Raw genomic sequence first — 21,284 nt, 5'->3', positions numbered from 1 at the left:
ACTGTTTTCCTCTGCTGTGTCTACTGAAAAAAAACCCAGTTCTTGGGGTTTGAATTTTGGGAATGCCCAGTTATGTATTGTGATATTGCTCTCCTTAGGGCACAGAATTGGATTGTTTTATTACATTTCTGTGTTTTTGTATCACTCTGAAGTGTAATTTGACAGTCCAAGGCAGCTGTCAGTGACAGTTCATGTAAATGTAAACACTTGCCACTCAGAATCTCGCACTGCAAACTCAAGCTGATCAAAATGAAGCAGAATATGTAATTTTGGTAAATACTTAAGAATTGATCACAACATCACGTGTTTTGGGCTCCCAGAATTGTAGGGGTTTTATTATATCTGCTACGGGGTTGCTAGTAATGAAAACTTGCAGAAGTTCAGGGCAATGGTGAAACTGGATGGCCTTGACTACTGTATGGAGGACATACTCGAAGTTTACACTGATTCATTGTAATTTTTTGTTTATATTCTAAATATCAAGTGGAGACTTGTGCTCCAAAAGTGCAGAAGTACTGTGGCCCATTTACTGCTAAAAGTGTGTAGTCCATCAATGAAAAGAGAGAAATTAGGTTTTTTTTAACAGCAGGCATTATGTTGGATGTAATAGTGGGAGAAAATGGTTTGAATTCTAATTACAGAACTTGTTGCTTTAATGTAAGTAAAATTAAAAAGATTAATGGTGATTGCTTAAATGGGAAATGAAAATTAATTAACTTTAAAAAGTATTTTGGAAAGAGATTTAAAATTCAGAAATAACATTTTAACATTGCTTCTGCAACTTCATCTCTGGTGTAAATGCCTATTCTCTTGTGATCTGTTACAGGCTCTTAAGTACTCGTCCAAGAGTCACCCTGGTGGTGGTGATCACCGTCATGACAAGATGCGAGACACCACAGATCCTTCACCACCAAATAAGATGCTGCGGCGCTCTGATAGCCCTGAAAACAAATATGTTGACAACACAGGGCACAGTAAAGCAAAAAGTGTGCATACTCACAGAGTTAGAGAGAGGGATGGTGGTGAGTTATCTTTAATGAATCTTTATTTAAGCAATTACTGATTTCTTATAAATAATAAAATGTATCCATTGTTACTCGGGTGATAAGAATGTTACACTAAATGTGCCTTGTACCTTATGCTTGGAAGACTGCAGTGAAACCCAAGTGCAAGTTTCATTGGAAGCAATCATTTAGGCTTTGTACCACCTATTGATTTTCTTATATTTACAGGTATAGTAGTTTTTCTTACAACCACAAAGATTAAAAAACCTGCTTTTTTAAACTAGTATGTCTGACTTAGTTTAGACATACTGCAATATTTGATAACATGAAATAGTAGCCTGGATTTTTCATTAACAATATTAGCAGTTTTAGAGACTTTTTAAATAACTTTCTGTATTGTAGTGCTATACCGTATATTTACATGCTTTGTACACTAAACACCATAAGAAATGAAAAAAGCTGCTTCATACTGTGCTGCTGTGTAGAACTCTTAACAGTCAGAATATGATAATCAAAGATAGCACTTAATTAGAACCTTTCTTGCCAGGAGCTTAGAGAAGAATGTTCATAGTCAGGTCAGCCTCCTGTGTTTTTGCAGGATATTATAGGCAATAATAATATACCTACTGTTTTTAGACTGATGTTATTTACTATCCCCGCTTTCTAGAAAAAGGAGAGAACAGGGTTTTCTATTTAATAAAAAATAGTAACAGTAGCAGATTAGATAATCCCAGTTACTGACTGAATTTGGAAGCCTGTTTTCTGTTTTGTAAGTACTGTATTTGGTCTTTGAATCTAGTTACAAAATGTTCAAGTAGAGAACGTAGAGCTTTAAATCAGTGCTGCTTTGCTCTATATAAAATTAAATTGTGATGTACAGATATATTTATTGCTGCACTATTGTTAATTGTTAAAATAGTTAAAGTAAAATAAAGAAAATACCTGTAAGAACCTTTTAGGAAATACAGGGTCCACACCACATACGTATTTATGGTACTCAAGTTCTTAAAATTCCTATTTATTTTTCCTTCTTTGGATTAATACAGAGGCTCAGTAGACCACTGATAATGTGATATTATTGTGCAGAAGGATTATAAAAACAGGCATCTTTAGTTAGTGCAATGATTTTCATTGTATCTAATCATACTTGAAAGCATAGTAATCTTGGAATTAAATGCATGTACAAGGCCAGTAGACTGCTATTCTGTGCTACTTTCCAGGGCACACAGGTGTCCTCTTTTATTTCTTCTTTGCCTATCCAAAGATACTTGTCCTGCATTCTCTTGTAATTCTGCTTACTTTTGCTACAATCAGTAATTCTTTCTGCTTCAGTGGAGCTAAATTTAGTGGAGTTAGGCATATATGAAAACGTGTGGAGGATGAGGCTCTATATGGGGAGTGTATTTGCTTATTTGTGCGTTTGGATTGTTTTTAAGATAGGAAAGACATTTTCAAGTTCTCACTGTGTCCAGCTGGGTTTTTAATAGTTGAGGAATGACCTGAAGCATGGATTTATACAGTAATGATGAAGGAAAATGAATGATTTGTAGTTTTGGAAGTGGAGTAAACACTATCCCACTGTACCTTCTCCTTCCCCAGGCTGTTAACACAGTGGAAAATTTCCTTTATTCCAAGCTGAAAGTGGTCCTTTGCACATCCTATGTTAATAGACTGGGAGAAGGAAGTAGGGGAAAAATTACTCATCTTAAAATATGAACATTTGTGCTATTTAATGGAAGTAACAGATTATTTTGTGTTGGTTAGTTTGACCCTAGTTTCAACTTTAAAAAATATATTCAAAACAACCAAAGTTGTGTTAAATTGTGTGTTGTATGTAGTAAACCAAAGCTGAGCAGATGTGAGCAGGAGGATATCAACTTTGTCTTTGATTTACTGACTTTTTCTGTCAGTATGAATTGAAGGTGGGTGTTAGAATATAGGTGAAATGCAGTGGTATTATGGACATTTTCATGTTGCTAATATGCAAAAGCCATAATCTAATAATTTACCGTGTTCTCTGTCTACTGAATTACACTGAGGTACTGTTGATAGTATGCCATTAGTTTTGCAATTGCAGATATGCAGTGGAAAAAACCAAAAAGTTAAAAAACATTTCTAAAATTTTTTATTGAAGTCCTAATGTGACTGGAGAGTATTAATTGGCTTGGATGCTACTCGTATTTTTCTGGCTTGTTTTCTTTTTATGCTTTTCGGGGGGGGGAAGTGGATTTTGTTTTTTTTAATAATAGCTGTGTATTTTATAATTAGTGGTGCTTGATTTGGAGCTACTACAAAGGTGTTACTGCCTTCTGTGATCCAGCTGAACTTGACAAAACAAACCTGAAAAAATCTCCAGTATTTTTTTTTCGCCAAACTACATTAAAGTCCCAGACAATCAATCTCTTTTTGTCTCATCCCTTAGAAAAACAAAACAGAACAAATATCTGGAGTACTACTACTGAATATAGAGATGAATTAACCTAATCTCCCTCTTTCAAGTTAGTGTTTAAAAAGTCACTCCTATATATCTTTTAGTGATTTTTTTGCTCTGAAGTGAAACAGGAAGGTTCACTGTTTTAGACTCATCTGATCGTGACTTAACCACTTTTTTGTGGTAAATACAACTGGCTAAATGTCATTTAAAAGATTTAAGTGTACATGTATAAAATGTAAGAGCTCTGTAATTAAATCGATGACCATGAATAACTCAAAAGTGGTGCAGCCTGCCCCTATGTATACCTTTGGTACCTGTATAATGGTATCTGTTGTTACAGATTATTTTGGTAATACTCATGGCAGAACCTTTTGTGTTTGTAGAGCTGTAATCCATGGTAAGAAATTCAATTGCTTTTAATTAAGGTTTTTAAATGTGTGTTAGGGGTAAGCCGTCTATACTGATACACTGCAAACAAAGCATTTTTCAGAGTTGCTTACTGCATGGTTTCTCTGGAAAGAGAATACACGCAGAGATGATCGTTTCTGTGGAGAGAGACTTCCAAGTTTACCTTGGACTAAACGTGGTAGAGTATTTGCAAGTTTTTTGTCACATCCTCAGTTTCCAAAGAGTACTTGTACATCCAGCTTACCAAAAAACTGCATCAACTTTGTTCTTCCTCTCAGGTCCTTGTGCATGGGGACATTGTCTGTGTATGCAAGTGTTTAAAGCATAATGAACAGCTACCCCCCTCAGTGCATCTCTTATTTCTAGGTCAGCTGCTATAGGCAAGTGTGGAGTCTGAAGAGATTAGCGGGTTTTATGAGACCAACTCAAGTGTGAAGTTCCTTAACAGTAACAAATAGGGGCTTAAAGTTAGCATTGTTTACAGGGAACAGAACTAGAGAAGGACCTTGTAGATGTGGAAAAGTGTTTCCATTAAAGAAAAAAGGGAAGTACAAAGATTTGAGGGTTCTCATGCTCAAGGACGAACAGACTGAGTGTAGATGATCCTTATAGGTCTTTTAAAATGCATAAATGTGGTGATGTTGGTATACAGGAAAGAAAACAAAGAGGTCAGAGAAGTAGGGTAGCTTTGGGATTGCTGTAAGGGAGATATCTGTATTACTAAGGAGTAAAAATTGCAAAGTGCAACCCTTGGTAAAAAAGAGAAAAGGATGTTTCTTTCTACTTAAGTGTATGGAGCAGAATGTCTGACAAGGATACGTGGTAGAACTTTGTGGAAAAGAAGTTAGTTCAGTTAAGCCACATGTACTCAGTTGTTTCTTATTATGAAGAAAATACTCGTATTTTGCTACATTTATGTTTAAGGGACTTTGAAAGTGTATGTTTGCTTCATACCATGATCTTATTGATTTGTTTAAAATAACAGCATTAATGTACACAGCATGAAATCTTTTGCTGAATTATGTGCTAGGTAGAAGCTATTTTTGTGAAATTTGATTATAACTTATATTTAAATTCCAAAATACAACTGAACTTTAGTGAATGTTTCTTTTGTATATTTTTTTAATCACCAATTAAAAAAATGCTGTCACTTGTCAGTGACTACTGTTATTGAATGTAATACAGTTCTAAGATTCAAAATCCTACTGCTGTTGTAGACTGAACGGAATATTTTAAATCATGACTTCCTAGTTTTATCGAAGTAGTGGTGGGAACTTCTGTCATGAAGCATTGGCTTGCTTTTTTTCCCAGTAGTTCCTGAAGGAGTTCAGAGCCCTTATAGCAGAGGGACAGTGAACACCAGGAACAGAGCGCTAGCTTTTTTCTTTGGTCTTGGCAACCCTGGCAGTAGAGAAGGGCAGGAGGCAGACTGCTGATTAAATTAGCGTGATCATTGACCAGCAGTCAGAAATAAATGGGGTGTAAGGGCAGATACAAGAGAGTGGAAGCTGCCTGGGCAACTTGCACTGGAAAGAGGAAATTGCAGGGTAAGTGGAAAGAGGGAAGTCTGAGAGTAATGAAGTGTAGTGAAGGGTTGAGGAAGAAGCTGGAATAGATTTTATCTGTTTAGTTAGTATTAACTGTTGTTAACGTTAAAGTGATTATTCCTTACTGTGAAAATAGTTTCCTCACTGTAACTGTCTGGTCTAAGCTGGGATGAGAGAAGTCTGTGATCACAAATGAGAGTAGGCTTTCCATGAAACACCCTTTGAACAGCCTTCCTTCCCCCAAACGGATTCACTCCCCTGTTCTTGAACATTGGCTGTTTGGATGGCTCTAAAGGAGGTAGGAGTTAATGGTTTGTTTGGGTTTTTTTAGATACATACCTGCTTCTATGACCGTTCACTCCTTAGAAACTTTTCTCTGGATTAATAAAAAAAAAAAGATAGAAAGTAGATTTCTGTGGTTTTCTAATTTTAATACAAGCTTTCTTTCTAATATCACTAATACTACTAATATCGTCAGTTGAGGGCAGGTTATTTTAAGTTTGCTTTAAAAGTTTAGAAGTTTTAGCTAGAAAGTATTTTTACATTTACTCAGTATATTTGACGATGTTTCTGAAGCGAGTTTTTGCTGGATCAGTTTTGTAACTATTACTTTTTTTCCGTTACGCTACTGTGAGGATCTCTAATAGAAAATAAATTGGAAAGTATGTGATTGCAGAATGATGGTAAAGATGTAACTTTTGTATATACTTTTAAAATTTTGAGATTTAGAACATTAATGTTCAAAATTGCTTTTTGAAAAGTAGCTACAAAGTTTGCTTTTAGAAAGAACAGGATGGAAGATATGCAAACCTAATTTTATGTTACTGATATTAGGGAAGAATTGTGATGTTAATATGTTTAGTATTAAATGCTAAGTCTTTATGCAGTGGGTGGAGTCATCTGTGTTTCTTTTCATGAAGTTCAAGTGTCTGGTGTAGGTTGTGAGAGTAAAGATGTATTATTGAGAGACTTTATCTGAAATGGAAGCTGCAGCAAATAGCAATAAGCAGAGCTGTTCGTTTGTAACCCGTTGCTGCAGCCGCTTTCCAAAATTCATTGCTATTAGGACTTGGACTCTGGGAACTTCCGATTTCACTTACTATTGTTACTTTCTTCTGTTTGCTAATGTATAAAATACAGATCTGTAAATAGATCCTCTGAAGGTTTCCCTTTGTGATTGGTCTGTTTAAGGAAATGTGTATTTTTAAGTGGTTTAAGAACTCAGGGTTTTGGATTGCAAGTGTAATACGTTCAAGCCAGTCTAATAGCTAGATCTGGTAAGCCTTTGTATGTAAGCTTATTTTATGTTCTTGAAAAGGAAAAGTATTTGCTATACAGAAGATTTGTTACATTTGCTTCACTTTGGTACATAAGCTAATCGTAAGGGAACGTTTTTTATTTGGCATCATGCTTTCTTAACGTATGCTTCTAGCCTCTGACTTTGCAGAGATGGAATATACAGCCTGTTGAACTTGTACTTTTGGATTGCTTTTCTGAAGATGAAGCAGTGAAAACTGTTAGTTTCTGATGAGCTGCCAGCTGCTAGGCCATAGTAAAGATAGCAATTTGTAAATTATGTAGCATTTTTTTATTGGAATTAATCTGTATTCTCTAATGGCCCCCAGTTAAAGTTAGTTCCTTAACTGCTGTTTGGGACATGAGTGTTTTCTAAGAAGAGAAATACCATTTATTGACAGTTTACTACTGTTTCTACCCATGCTATATAAAGTATTGAGTAGGCCAAGTATCGTTAAAACTATGCAGAACTTGGAAGAGAAAGCTCTGCCTCTGTTTTGACTGAGAGAGGAGGTGATGCTGTAATAATTTGCTGTGGAAAATAGTAATTTAATGGCACCCAACTTGCAGCGTAAACAAAACTATGTTTGTTTATGAAGTCAGGCTTTTATTCAATTTCACAGGCACTTACAGGGGAAATCCTCTCAGTGTGCAGAGAAATCGTTCTTATGTAGTCCTTCACTAAGGAAAAAAGTTGTACTGGCAATGAAAGGCAGTTCTCAACATTGATGCTTCTAGGCATATGCCTTGTCAGTCATTAGTTGTAGTGTAAAAATAAATCCTTTCTGGACTTAAACGTTGCACTTGAAAAGCATTTTTTTATATTGAGTAAGATTGTTATGCATTTCATGTTTTCTCTTGAATTACGAAGAGGTTACCAGACTTTGTTGTACTTGACTGCAGGTGATCCCTGCTGTAACTTCAGTATTAGAAGATTCTGTTTCCTTTCTTGAAGACCTTTAACAGACTTCCCAGCTTTTAACAATAAAACTACCCTAGAAAAAGCATGTAAGTTCACTAGCTGTTCCTTTATCCCAGTAATTTTCTAGTAGTAAAGGAATGCTGTTTTAGTCTGGGCTTCTTTTGCTTGTTTTTACACGTTTCGTGCAGGTTTGCTTTTTTACTAAAGTAGTGTGGTTTTTCATTTGAAAGTACTAGCCTAGTCATACAGGGAATTCATGTGTAGACTTTGACATGAACCTGTGTCCCTTCAGTACTTTTGCCTATTAAAAAAATACTAGCCATAGCAATTGCAGCCTACTAAATTTTTGCTGAATATTTTATCCCTTTTCCAAAATCAGAGCTTCCTGCCTGCAATTGTATGCACAGGGAGTAATCTTAAAATTACACTATAGACTAAAATTTTTATTTATTGATAGTTTTGTTGGAAGTGTTGCTTTGTGAAACAATGTTGAAATTCATTCATCTGTAGTAAGTGGAAAGTCTGTGATAATATATAGGGAACAAAATTGCATCAATTTCTGAAGTGTAAGCTTTTAAAATAAATTACTGATCCTGTCAATTTTAAACACTTTCTAAATTATTCAAAGTCATCTCTTGAAACTGATATTCACATATTTTTCTGCTGCAGAAAGTTTTTTCTCAGGCCTTTAACAGAAAAAACCCAACCAACCAAAAACCCAACCAAAGAAAATGCAAAAAGCCCAACAAAAACAAGCAGTGAAATAGCCTGGAATTCTCCGGCATACACTTTTGTATCCTTGTTTTCTTCTTGGGCAGGGTTTAATTTTTCCCTCTACTTTCAAGCTTGTGTAGCGAGATGCATGGTTTAAGGCACAAAGTGTACTTGTCTAGTGACTAGAAGTAAACTGGAGCAGTATTCAAGAATAATGTCCATTTGGAAAGTCTGTCCTCCAAGTTACTGGAAAGGGAGATAAACTTTGGAGCAGATGACTGACAAGACCTCAGTAGTCACTCTTTTTATCAGATGGGTTAAGAGATGTGTGGTAAGCTTGTGTGGCCTTGACTTGTGTTTCCATGCATGCAACAATTCTGTATTGTGTTTGAAATGAATGGAAAACAAGAAGCCTAAAGACCTTTGTTGATGAGGCCTCATAGTACTTTGGGAGAATCATTCCTTACTGTTCCTTACTGTAACAACTGTAATCAGAAGAGTTGCAAAGGCACAGTATGTCAAAATTTAATGTAATTTTTTTCTGCCTCAACATTGTAACATAATTTACTTTGTTTCTACAGCAGAGGTATGATAAAAATGTTAATACTTTTTGTCATTACTCAAAAAAAAAAAGCTGTAATGCAGTATTGAAGTGCTTCATGACAAGGGCAAGGCAATATACCCAGTTCAGCAATATGAACAGTTAAGTTTCCAGAGCTAAATTCCCTGTGTCTGCAGGGCAGCAGAAATCTTCATGGGTTTGTTGTTTATTTTCTGTCTAAATTTGACACATCAGCTATCTTCTCTGACCTGCTGTCTTGGGTAGGCATGATATAGGTGATTCTTAGCCACTGAGCAAAATATTTTGAAGTCTTTAACCAGGAAAACATTGTTTACATTGTATGTTTTATAGAACAAAAAATGGTAACTAATTGTAGATCACCAAAATACGAAATTTGTGATCATCAAATGAGCTGACTTTTTTAGCTTTTAATGTGCATATGCTTGCTCTTGGAGTAAGTAATGTTTTTTTTTATTTACAAGGAAGAAATCATAAGACATTTGTACACTATCAGTAATTTAAGACTGAATGGCAAATAAAACCTGTTCACTAGTACAGAGCTAGCTAAGTTATGCAAAAGTGAAAATGCTGATTAATCTACAGGAACATAAAAGTTGTCCAGTGTGTAAAAAAAAGTTACAGGAAGAAGATTACAGGAAGGAGCATAAGACTTCACAGAAAGTAGTTGCTGTGCAGAGTGATGACTCTTAAACAGACAAACTGATACGCAGTTAAGAGCGTAAATATTGAGTGCAGTGTTAGCCAGCAAGGATATCTGATCAGAGGAATATCAAGTAGGACTAGAGAGATTACCTCTTAGTGCTAATGTGACAGCTACTAGAATATGGTCTCTGTTTTGATTTTCACAGTTCAGAAAGCATGCAAAACGGCAGATTTTCAGAGAAGAGGCAAGAAATTACTGCAATTGAAACTCCTGCATTAGGAGGAGAGACTTAAAGAGCTCTTGGTGTAGGTAGAAGGAAAACATTAATATTAGTTTATTTGATTAATAATTACAGGGAAAAGAAATGGCATACTTACGAGTTTTTGAATGTAGCAAACAAAGGTGCAATATCCAGTTACCTTAACCTAAATATTCAGAAAATAGAAATTTGGCACGATTTTTAACAATTGGAGTGACTTACTGTGATGGTTTTTGCAGGGGTGGAAGTTTCCAAACTGGATAACTTAAAAACAATTTTCCAAGGTTTGTTTTATGCAGAAAGTTGAACTAGTTGATAAGAGGTCCACTGACAGATGTAACAGTAATGTGAATATTTCTGTTATAAATGTTGTAGATTAGTGGAGTTCCAAGTTGAAAGGGATTAAGAATTGTTACTTAAATTTGTAAGTAGCATTCCTGTGGTAACTTTTTTTTTCCCAAGTAGTTGATGTTAGCTCATAGCATGTGAGGACTATGAACCTTTGAATGTAATTCATATTGCAGGATTTTTTGTCATTGAGAATGTTTTGAGTGCTGCTGTGGAGTCAGGTGGGATTATGATGGATCTGCTGACAGTAGAATTCAGTGTTTGCAGGCACCTGCTGCCCTGCTACAGTCTGAAGTTTTGTGTGCTTTATCAGTGCATACTTTTTTAGGAGCAGTCATTTTAAAAACTCTTTTAGGACTGACTGTAATCTCGATGATCTGATCTCTGAAATTTCTTACAATCTAAATTGTTCAAAATTTATCTGCAATTCAGTATAATTTATGCCAGATTCAGTATGTAGAGTGTATTTCTTCAAAGATGACTGCACAGTTCCACTTTAATGCAGGCTTTTGATGTTTTTCACTGATGTATATGTTTACCATATTGGATTTTAGTGTGTGGCCATAACTGCACAGCTTCATCTAGTTGGACAGTATCTGGAGATCTTGAAATTGCTTTGCTATTTTAGATTTGCATATGACAATGTAAATTTCTTCTTAAATTTCTTGTTTTCTTTCCCAGAATAATGGAAAGGTTGACATGCTTGTCACATATGCTTTTTAGAGTGATTTATAAGGCCTTTCCCTCCCCCCTTTATCACCTTCCAGCATACATTTGATTTCAAAGTTAAATTTGTTAAGATGAAAGTTGGAGAGTAATTGATGACTTCTATGGATAAAGATTTCTCTTTGGGACAGAGAAATGCTGCACTCCTTAAACTCATGAGATGTGTACCTCGTGTTTATGAAGGATAATGTGGAGTGAATTGAGAGAATAATGAAGCTAAAATTACTTTTTTTTTTCCTCCCCCCAAAATATGGGGTTAGACTTAAAAGCTGGTTTAAATCTACCAAATTCTGTTGTTTCCATTTCCCCATCTTCTTATTTACTACAGTTGCGGTTTTAGTTTAAGTGTACTAAGAATTAAATTTAGAATTTTTTTCTTCTGGATTCTGATACAGAAGTTCTCACTCAACGTTGTGTCTTGTGGAACTTTTTGAAGAGCTGTGTTATAGGCAGGAAGAACTTGTAACAAATATTAAATAAAACTTTCCTTTAAATAGTTGTCAGTCTTTGCCAGGAAAGCTTTCAAATGTGTAAGATAAAGTCAAGCTCCACAATGAATTAACTGAATGAAACTGAAGTCAGGTGTGTTTTTTCCTGCCTCCATATGAAGTCTGCTGACCTGTCTGGATATTTTGCTTGTAATTCATTGTGACCCAAAAGAAAGCGGAGAGACCCAACTGGATGTAGGATGAGGGCTCGACAGTGACGTCTGGTTCTTTGCTATCCATTTTCCTGATTCCTGTCCTTAGCTTCAGCTTTGGCTGTGAATGTGAAACAGATCTGGGCTTAGAGACTAGGATGGCTACAGGATGAGATGAGAAGCAGGATAAACTAGGTTACTTCTGCTTATATGAAGATTAAACCAGTTTTATTTAAATCTTAAATAAACCAATATTGAATGGAAATTCATCACAGATCCTTTTTGCAGTAGTTTTACTAACATTTTGAGTAATAAAGACTGATTGTAGTTGAGGTAGTACAATTTTTTACTGGGGAGGAAATGCAAAGAAATTTTAAAGACACTTGTAAAATTACATTTTCCTGTTTTTTAAGTATTTGTGATATTTGTTTTTAAAACCACAGAAAAAGCTGTATGTTCTAAAACATTGTGCCGTTTCATATGGTTATATGTTCGGTTAGAAAACGTTAATTGCATGTTTGATCAGTTCATACCTTCTCTGGTTTTAGGAGGTGGTGGTTGAAGGCATACTATTTCGTGGCTCAGGAAATTCCTACTATGAAATCAGTGTGGGTTGTTGCGTGCTTTTTTGTGGGTTTGGTTTGTTGTTTTGGAGTTTTTTGTTTGCTTTTTGTGTGTCCAGTTCATTTGATAACCCTAATGAATTTCCTTCTTACCATTTTCTTACTTTTAGAGATTTGACATAGCTACTCAAAGTGTAAATGAAAATGGCTCATCTGCCTCCTCACGGGCAGGTGATTAAAACCCCAAATGCTTCTCTGTGTATGTGAGGAATAGACTTTGGAGACACAACTCCCATTACATGTGTATGGAGCTCAGCTAATACAATAGAAGTTCCCCCTTAGTGGGAATGATGTTGAATTGCTTTGATAAAGAGGAAGAAAATGTATTTAACTGTGTCGTCTTTGTACGTGTTTTTTAAAACCAAGTACCATGCATCTTGAATTTACTGCTACTTGCTATTTTCCCTTGAAGAGTGTACTGACACTCATTACTCCATACAGTTGTTTTGTCTGAAAGGCTGCCTAGCAGAGAAAAGCTTGTGAAAAGTTAAACTGTGTGAGCATGCCCATTAATTTCTGCAGAAAACAAAATGCCATCAGCTAATACTTAAAAACATTTGTTAAAATACACTTGAGTAATTTCTTGAATAATTGAATAGACTTAAGTAGTTTCTGGCCTGTTTTAGTGAAGTGAGAGCTTCAAATTTATTCTGTGACCGTTACCTCAAGATTTGAGAAGATTTCATTGATTTTGGTTTTGACAGTAGTACTCTTTAATCTGCTTGTCTGAAGATCAGCCTTTTTGTTAAAAGAAAACATAATGTGAAAAAATACCTATAGTAATGGGCATAATTTACTATATTCAAAAAGTTATTGTGTTAAATTGCTAATAGTGATGCTTTCTTATGGAAAAGACCTCAGCATAGTTAAACTTTTCGAAAAAATCCCTCCTTTCCCTTTTTCAATGCAGTTACATCTGTTGCTGTAAGAATTTCAGTATCCCTAGTAAGAGTAATTTTTTAAGCTTTTTTTTTTGAAGAGGAACATCCTATATTTCACCATATTATCATAAAAATCTGCTATATTTAGACATGTTGGGCTTTCTGAAACTATTTTTAAGGAGCAGTATTTAGAGCTCCATCCCAGTTACACAGATTAGTTGTTCTCCCCTGCTTTCCTGGATTTGTTAAATATCATGCTGTTTTATGTCTTCCAAAGCAACAGTCTTCCTCAGTAATTTCCTAGGTAGATTTGTTAAAGAGTTTGTTAAGGTAACAAATTTATAAGTTACTCATATCTATCAGTAGCAAAAATGGGGTAAAGAAATTATGATCTGCCCTGCTCAGCTCATTTATGTTTCATACATACCTATTCACTCCCAAATGTGGAAAAAACCCAAAGAATACTTTTTTAATTAAGGCATATAATTGTAAGCCATGCATATTTGTGTTTAAAGTCATCTGTACAACTCAGGTAATGTACTTTGCCTATTTTTTTCTGCTGTGTTTATTTCACATAATTATGTTCTTCTGGATGTTGGTGTGTTCATGTCAGGTGTCCCCCTCGAACGGCATCGGCAGGAGTTCACATCTCTTCTAGTTAAGTAGTTTGAGTAGTTTGCTCATTCAGACACCTGCCGCTGACAGGTTAATACAGACTTAATTTTCAAAACCACTCATTTATTTTGAAATAATACTATTTCTACTTGATTTAATAAGAGAAACATGATGATAATTTTCAAATTCAGGTGAAGTTCACCCCTTTTACTGGCGAAATGCTGCCTATACTAATGATTGCAGTCTCTGTATGGTCCTTTTGAGAGTGTGTGCTTAACTAGAGAAATAAAATGAGACACTTAAGCAACCAGGAAAATTGTAAACTAGACTTTCAGTTTGTAAACATCACTTCAGCTTTTATGGACAGGCATATTTTCCTCTAGTAAGGAAATTCCAGGAAAGACCAGTTGAATTTTAAGTATGTATTTAAGAATTATTTAATACAAGAGGGAAGAGTTGTCTTGTCACCTACGGTACTTTAGATATTTAAAAACCCTATTGCGTAATAACTTTATTAAGCCATACTGAACATCCACCCTGAAACTAAGGCTGTGAATCCATTGCAGTAAAATGACAGCACTATATATATTTATTCTTAGGTGGATCCTTGCTTGCTGCCTCCCACCCTGAGCCCTGGGCCAGAAAGAATTTTTATGTGCCAGAAATGGATTTGACTTGGTGGTTCTTTTTCAGAATGCTATTAACATCTCTTCTTTTAAAATACAATTCCCAGTTGAAGATTAAATGAGCATAAAATTAAATTTATTATACTTGTTGCATATCTGTAATGTAATAAATACACTCATGGTATAGCATGTCCTGAACTGAAAGGGTAGTTTATCTAAGCCTAGTATTTTCACAAATTATCTTGTGAAAGTTTCTTGAGCAATTGCTGCTTCTGATACTAAATATTTTCAAGTTAGCTTGCTAATTAGTGATGAGTGACTAAAAATTTCATGGACGTTGCTGTAGTCTTAGAAGAGAAGCAAAGTTCTCTTCAACTGGCAAATATTAATAGCACTTAAGTGGTGATCTTGTACTGAAGGGAAGTTTGGTTCTTCTTAGATATGGTTATTAAGTAACTCGAAAACGAATAAGGCTTTCTTGTGTTAGCCTACAAAATAAAAATAGAAAAAAATGAATGAGACAAAATTCTGCATGCTCTTGGAGGGTAGTCAAATCTTAAGATACAAATTTGAGATGGTGTCACTTACAGTTAATGTTTTTCAGACACATTTAAGAAGAGAGTGTCTGTACAGTGTCCTTTTTGTTTTGCCTTCTTTCATATTACGCTGCTAGGCATTGATTCTGCCACAGCCTTTTTCTTAAGAATCTGTTTTATAGTTGTGTCTGTGACTAATCTCTGCAGGGTTGCAATCGTGGTTTTTTTATAGAGACTCCTTTTTAAAATCTTTCTACAACATCATGTACCTGTGGAGTTGCTGATTCCGAATGGTGCGCACTCAGTTGAAATGAGAGAAACTTTTAAGATGGGATTAAGGTTGCAACCATTTGTCACTGCATAGCACTAGCAATGCTCAGAAAAATCTACAAGTTCATCTTCCTGATTTTAAACTGGGTAATGGAAACTTTCCTGCAAATTAATTTGTAAGTAATATTGTATTCACAGAATCTTCTGCTTAAAGTTCTTTGTCCCCAAGAAGCTGTCCCCAAAACACTAAAGGAAAACAGAGGCCAAACATGGCCTTGTGTTCTTATTTAATCTCATTTTTACTTGGAGGATTTTGTCAGGGAGATTAAGTTGTCGTACCTTGCTTAATTGGTTGGAGCTTCTGAGTGGGAGTACTAATTTGGTGCTGTCGATACATAGAAAATGAAGTAGTTTTGGAGCTGTATTGGAGGTTAGACTAGGTGACCTTTAAAGGTCCTTTCCAACCCAAAACATTCTGTAATTCTGGCCACTGCCTTTTTTTTTTTTTTCTTTTCCCCTTTGTAAGCAGAAATTGTTTGGCATGATCTCTGACCTTATTTAAACTCCTGTCAGTGATGACCACTTTATGGTGTATCAATCTGTCATAGTATTACTGTGTTGTTTGTAATCTTAAAACATTGGTAAACTCAGTTTTTCCATCTTGCATCACTGAAGTGTATGTTGTTAAACATCAGTGTTTCTTCCATTTTATTAATTTTATGTTCTTTGGGAAGGTCATTGAAAAGTAAAAATTGTGACACCCCTTCCCCAGTGTTACGGGATTTGTTTATCCAGTTTTAGTAACCTTTAAGCCTAATTTTCAGAAAGCATTTGAGCATGTGCCTATCGGTAATAATTTAAAAATACCCCAGATGACATACCTTTTTTAGAACTATCTTGTTCTCTAGTTTCTTTTTCTTGGGTTTTGAGAGAAAAACTCTAAAATCTGAAGTTGTTATCGTCTGAGGAGATATTAGAGCAATCTGCTGCATGAACTGGTGCTAGTCTTCTGCATACTCTGAGTTGATGGAGACTGTGGAAGTGTTGTTGCCCAAGGTAGGGGACAGTGCATCGTTGCGGTGATGTTTGACTTCTATTGCCAGACTTGAAGCTCTTAGTGTTATATTACAGTTTGGTGTTCAGGGGTGGCTGTTCAACTGGGTTTCATGGTGGGAAATTCAGCCTGTTGCCCATATGCTGTGCTGATCCATGCTGGAGTTAAGATAACATCATTAACTGGTGGTAAGGATTCTGGCTGTCAGCAACATTTTTTGGTTTGCCTGTCATATTAATTAAAAAGCCCCTTTCTGTATGAAGCTCTTATCTAAGGACAGAAGAACCTCTCTCGTGCACTCTCTTACACTGTATTAGAGACGTAAATGTTTTCTGAGCTACAGTCAAGAATGGAAGCATAGTTTAGCTTTATTCTCAACTACCTCAAGTTTCTTTTTAGAGGAATGTGTCACGATATAAATGTGATAACGTTAATAAGTGTTACAAGATTAGAAAGACTTTAAATTTTACTGTCATCAGTGATGCTGTAGCAGTGAGTTTGGTTTTTATTTAACACATTGAGATCTTCTTGGGTCATGAGCTAGAGAGTAAGGAATATGACTCTACGTTGCTGAAGTTCATGATACTTTCATATTTTCTATGGGTGAAGTTGCTTAAGATGCTTTTTCAAGCTGATTGATCTCAAATTAAAGTAGGTGCCTTAGAGACATTAAGCAGCGTTCAGAATGTTATTAGCATTTTTCTTTGTTAGGTGACCTGAACCCAAGGAGAGAAAAAAGCAAATGTAAGCCTGAAGAATTTGTTGTCCACCTATAGTTCTTAATTTCACATAAATTCAGTTTTTCAGATTTCAGTTTTCTTAGAAGTATCTACTTTAATAACCTTTGGGCCTTTCTAAGGTGTTCTTATCAGAAAGGATTAGAAGCTGGTTGAACATTGCCTTAATTTAGGAGAAATGAGCAAATTCTTTCAAATTATATTGCTTACTGCTCTTCAGAAATAAATATGTTTACAGATGATTGTGAGCTTATTTGTCCAGTGTTTTGCTTACTTTTGTTTTAATGGTTGAGATATCAAGAAAATGGCCAATATACCGGTTTTCTTTGAAGAAGAAAGTTGGTAGGGATTTGTTTAGAGTGTGGTGAAAAGGAGTGTTTCATCCCTTAGGCTTTTTTTGAAGGATGCGACTTGGGACGCTTGAGTATTGGATCTTCCATAAACTTACTGGATTCAGTGAGCCTGTTCATTTGCTTAGTTATGTATAAGTTGAAAAGTGTTTTCTCACTGCTACTGGGAGGTGAACTGAGGGGAGGAAGAAAACAGCCCCAAAATTATTTCGTTATTTTGCTGTAGCTGTAACAAGGAAAGTAGCAAACTAGAAGGGAATGGTTGAGTAAAAATATGTTTATCTGTTCTACCAGCGAGGACAACCCAACATCAATTTAGACTGAAGTACAACCCTAGGAAAACTGCTTGCCCATCAGTTGCTGGAGTAGTAAATCACTGAGTTATGTGCAAACTCAAAAGTTTGAATTTAATTTGAGCCATTTCATTACTGCCTTTTGCTTTCCTTTTTATTGGACAGGCAACTGGTTTTCTTTCTAGAGCAGTTTGTACTGTTTCCCCTAAAATTAAACTTCAGTTTCTGAAATAAAATTGAGCTGATCTAATTAAAAATATTGGGTTGGCCAAAAATTATGTCCATCTACTAAAAAAAAGGCAGTTACATGTCTTGAAATGCAACTAACTTCATTTTAAACTACAAATTCATTATGTAACTTGGCAGCTGACAGTTCAAGCTTATTTCAGAAAAAGAAAGTACACAGTTATGTTGGCAATTACTTATTTGGCATTGATTGCAAAATGACAAATCAAAAGGAACATTTCTGTTGTGTTTTGCTGTATTACTTCAGAAAAGGAAAACCGCTCTGTAAGCTCGTAAAAGGTTACGTCATGTGTATGGTTAAGGTGCCTTAAAACTACGGCAGTGTCAGAATTGGTTTGCTAAATTTCGATCTGGAAGTTTTGATGTTAAAGATGCACCATGCTCAGGAAGGCCAATCGAAGTTGATAATGACAAAAAAGGCACTGATTGACTCCAGTCGGTGTTTAACACCATGAGAGATTGCTGATGATCTTAACATACTGAAATCAAGCACTGAAAACCATTTAAAACAACTTGGATATGTTAGGAAGCTCGATATTTGGGTATCACATGAGCTCAAAGAAATTAATCTCACTAATGAATTGACATTTCTGATTCGCTCTTGAAATGTGAGGAAAAGATCCATTTTTGAAACTTATGATAACAGGCGTTGAAAAATTGTCTGCAGCAATGACGAATGAAAAAGATTGCAGAGCAAGCGTGATGAACCAGCTCAAAGCACTTCAGAAGCAGATACTCACCAAAGGAAGGTTATGCTGTCAGTCTGGTGGGATTTCAAAGGTTTTGTGTATTTTGCATTGCTTGCAAGGAACCAAACCACTAATTCATACGCATACTGTCATCAGCTGGATAAATTAAATGATGCCATCAAACAGAAGCCTCCAGAATTGGTGAATCACAAAGGTGGTGTGTTTCACCATGATAGCGCTAGACCACAGACAGGTTTGGTCCCTCATCAAAACTTGTTGCAGCTTGGATGGGATGTGTTACCGCATCCACGATATTTGCCAGACCTGGCACCATCAGACTACCATTTGTTTCGTTCTTTACAAACTGACTTGAATGGTAAAAGCTTCACTGCTGATGAGGATATCAGATTGTTCTTGGAGGTGTTTTTTGCCAAAAAAATGTAAGTTTTCTGAGTGCAGAATCATGAAGTTGCCTGAAAGATGGCAAAAGGTAATTGAACAAAATGGACAATATATTGTTTAATACAGTTTCTGTTTTCCTTTAAAAATTCACCTTTCATCTGCAATTACTTTTTGGCCAACCCAACAGAAATGTAAGCAGAAGACAGCAGAAGAGCCAACTACTGTGACCTTATGCAGTGTGTAAGTGTGCTGGTTTTGAAGCTAATGTTTTCATTTTGATAATCAGTAATATCTTGGCATTCTTTGAGTATTTTGTTAGTGAAACAATACAAGTCCTTGGCCTTTGTTGGTTTACTTGCTGCTCCTGGCTTTTCCTTCTTGATGTCATTTTGAAACTACCGTTTCTATTATGGGCAAATCTAGATGCTTACAGATTGCTTCAGTTTCATCCCTTATTGGTTGGTTGTCCCACTCCATGTATGTATGGCTCTTGGTCTGTTTGTACTAGGATTTTGGACTGATTTACATGAAATTTCATGTGAATGGTTAGTGGAAGAAAAAGATGAAAACTTCTTTACATTTGGACTCTTATCCTGTGAATCAAACATTACAAAACAGAGGGCAGGGGAGGAAGTGAGGCTTTGTAAGCTCTTTTGTGCATAGAGCTACTTGTTTGCTGGTATCAAACACTTATTTTGGAGGGTATAATGAGTATGTAATTGGGCAGTTGTACAGTACAGTGAGTAGGCTAGAGTTTCTTTCTTTTGGCAGAGCACTGTGTATTCGACTTGGTGTGTTACGAGTTTCTGGAAAATGTTACTGCACAGTTGGTATATTCTCTGAGGCCATTGATCTGCTAGAAAAATTGAGTTTTTATGCTTCTGATTGCCTATGGAAGGCAGCCATATTTTATTTCAATACAGCAGGCCACATAAAAATGCAGTGAAGAAAAATTGTGTTTTGTCTTACTGCTTTTACATGTGGCAAATAAAAATGGCCATGATAGGCTGTTTAGTTGCTGTTGATTAACGCATTCCTATTATGTTACTTTTTCTTCCTTCTGCATGGAAACTTCAGAAAGTGTTCTGCACAGAGTTCTGCGCTGAAGTAGCGAAGATGTCACTTGAAATACACTTTAGACATTTCAATTAAGGCTTATCCTGGATAAGTTTCTATCACTTTCACTGTTGTTTAAACAAGTCTTAATTAGTTATACCCATAAAATATCAGTACTGTAAACTATCTTGCTGTTAAATGTTCTCTGTTAACAAATAGTGTCAGTTGGGCAGTATTTGTTCTGTTGATGCAGTTCTAATATTGTCTCTAGTTTAATGAATTTGCTTGCATAGTAGCCGAGAGGTGGCATGTGGAGTCGTAGAACAGTATGTATGGAGTTGAAACAAGTGGGATGAACTTCCTTGTTTTTCTGCTGCCTGGTGTTTCTTTCCATATGCTTGCTTTCTGGACACAGAAAAGACCACTCTCGTAAGAGCCCTTCCTGAATCCTTGTTCCCTCTAGAGGGAATGAAGGGGAGGACTGCCTTTGAGTTCTAGGTACAGCGTGCATTATTGTTGGGGTGTATTTTAGTGCTTCTTGCCCAGTTGGTGAGCATTTGTGAACTTTCCTTTGTATTATCTGCACTGACGCTTTTTATTATGAACAAAAGGAGAGTTAGGATAGTAACAAAGTATCTGACTGAAAAGGAAACAGAAATGCCCTTTCTGTGTTGGACTGTGTGAAGTTAGCTATAGTATAGAGCAACACTCTACTACTGCAGCTACTGTAATGCTACTGTTTGTGCCTGGCTAAAATCTTGGGTGTGAGTAGAGGTGTCTGAACTTGTTTATTGTCTAATTTCTCACTCTACATTTGTTTCAAGAGGATTAAGTATAGCATTTTTTTTCCCATTTGCTGACCTGGATTGTAGATTTATATTTTGAAGATAACTCTGATGTGTCTCATTGTTCCAATTTGTGCATTTCAGTTGGAGGTGTTTATGTTACTGTGTAATGTTATGAGCTAAAAAGAGTTTTAATGAGGCTAAGACACTTGTATCTCAGAGGGTGGTATGGAACGCATGGTAATCTATTTGCCTTCTAATCAAGCAGCAAGAAAATAGTAGCTGGTTACAAGTGGACACTGTAGTAGCTAGTATAGGATTAGTGTATAGGTTTTGGAAAGGAAAGCTTCAGCTTGTTCTTGGAAGGCAGCAGGGGAGAAGGAAGAGAAATCAGTTTGTTAGAGCAGTCCGATCTCGGAATTTAAAATTTTCTTATTTTCACAGAGTTGAAGTGGTGTTAATTGAGACATTAACTAAAAGCAATAATTGCTAGAGGATTTTGACTTTGTTGCAAAATGGAATATTCTTATTTAACTCTGTGTTATATCTGTTTTCCAAGCCCAGTGTAGTGTTGAAGCATCGTTGCAGTTCAAACTG

General features: G+C 35.8%; 1 protein-coding gene across 1 annotated transcript in view; it reads left to right on the top strand.

The window, feature by feature from the left end:
* Positions 1-829: 829 nt before the first annotated feature.
* Positions 830-21,284, top strand: part of LOC104539993 (WW domain-containing adapter protein with coiled-coil-like) — a 30,796-nt gene continuing 10,341 nt past the window's right edge. The window contains exon 1 of the mRNA XM_010183676.1: positions 830-1,022. Within this exon, the coding sequence (XP_010181978.1) occupies positions 884-1,022 (139 nt within the window). The 5' untranslated portion in view covers positions 830-883. The remainder of the gene's footprint in view (positions 1,023-21,284) is intronic.

Source organism: Mesitornis unicolor, unplaced genomic scaffold (genome assembly GCF_000695765.1).
Source record: "Mesitornis unicolor isolate BGI_N332 unplaced genomic scaffold, ASM69576v1 scaffold13794, whole genome shotgun sequence".
NCBI classification, from domain to species: Eukaryota; Metazoa; Chordata; class Aves; order Mesitornithiformes; family Mesitornithidae; genus Mesitornis; species Mesitornis unicolor.
The sequence above is the reverse complement of the archived record's forward strand: the minus strand, read 5'-3'. Positions and strand labels throughout refer to the sequence as shown.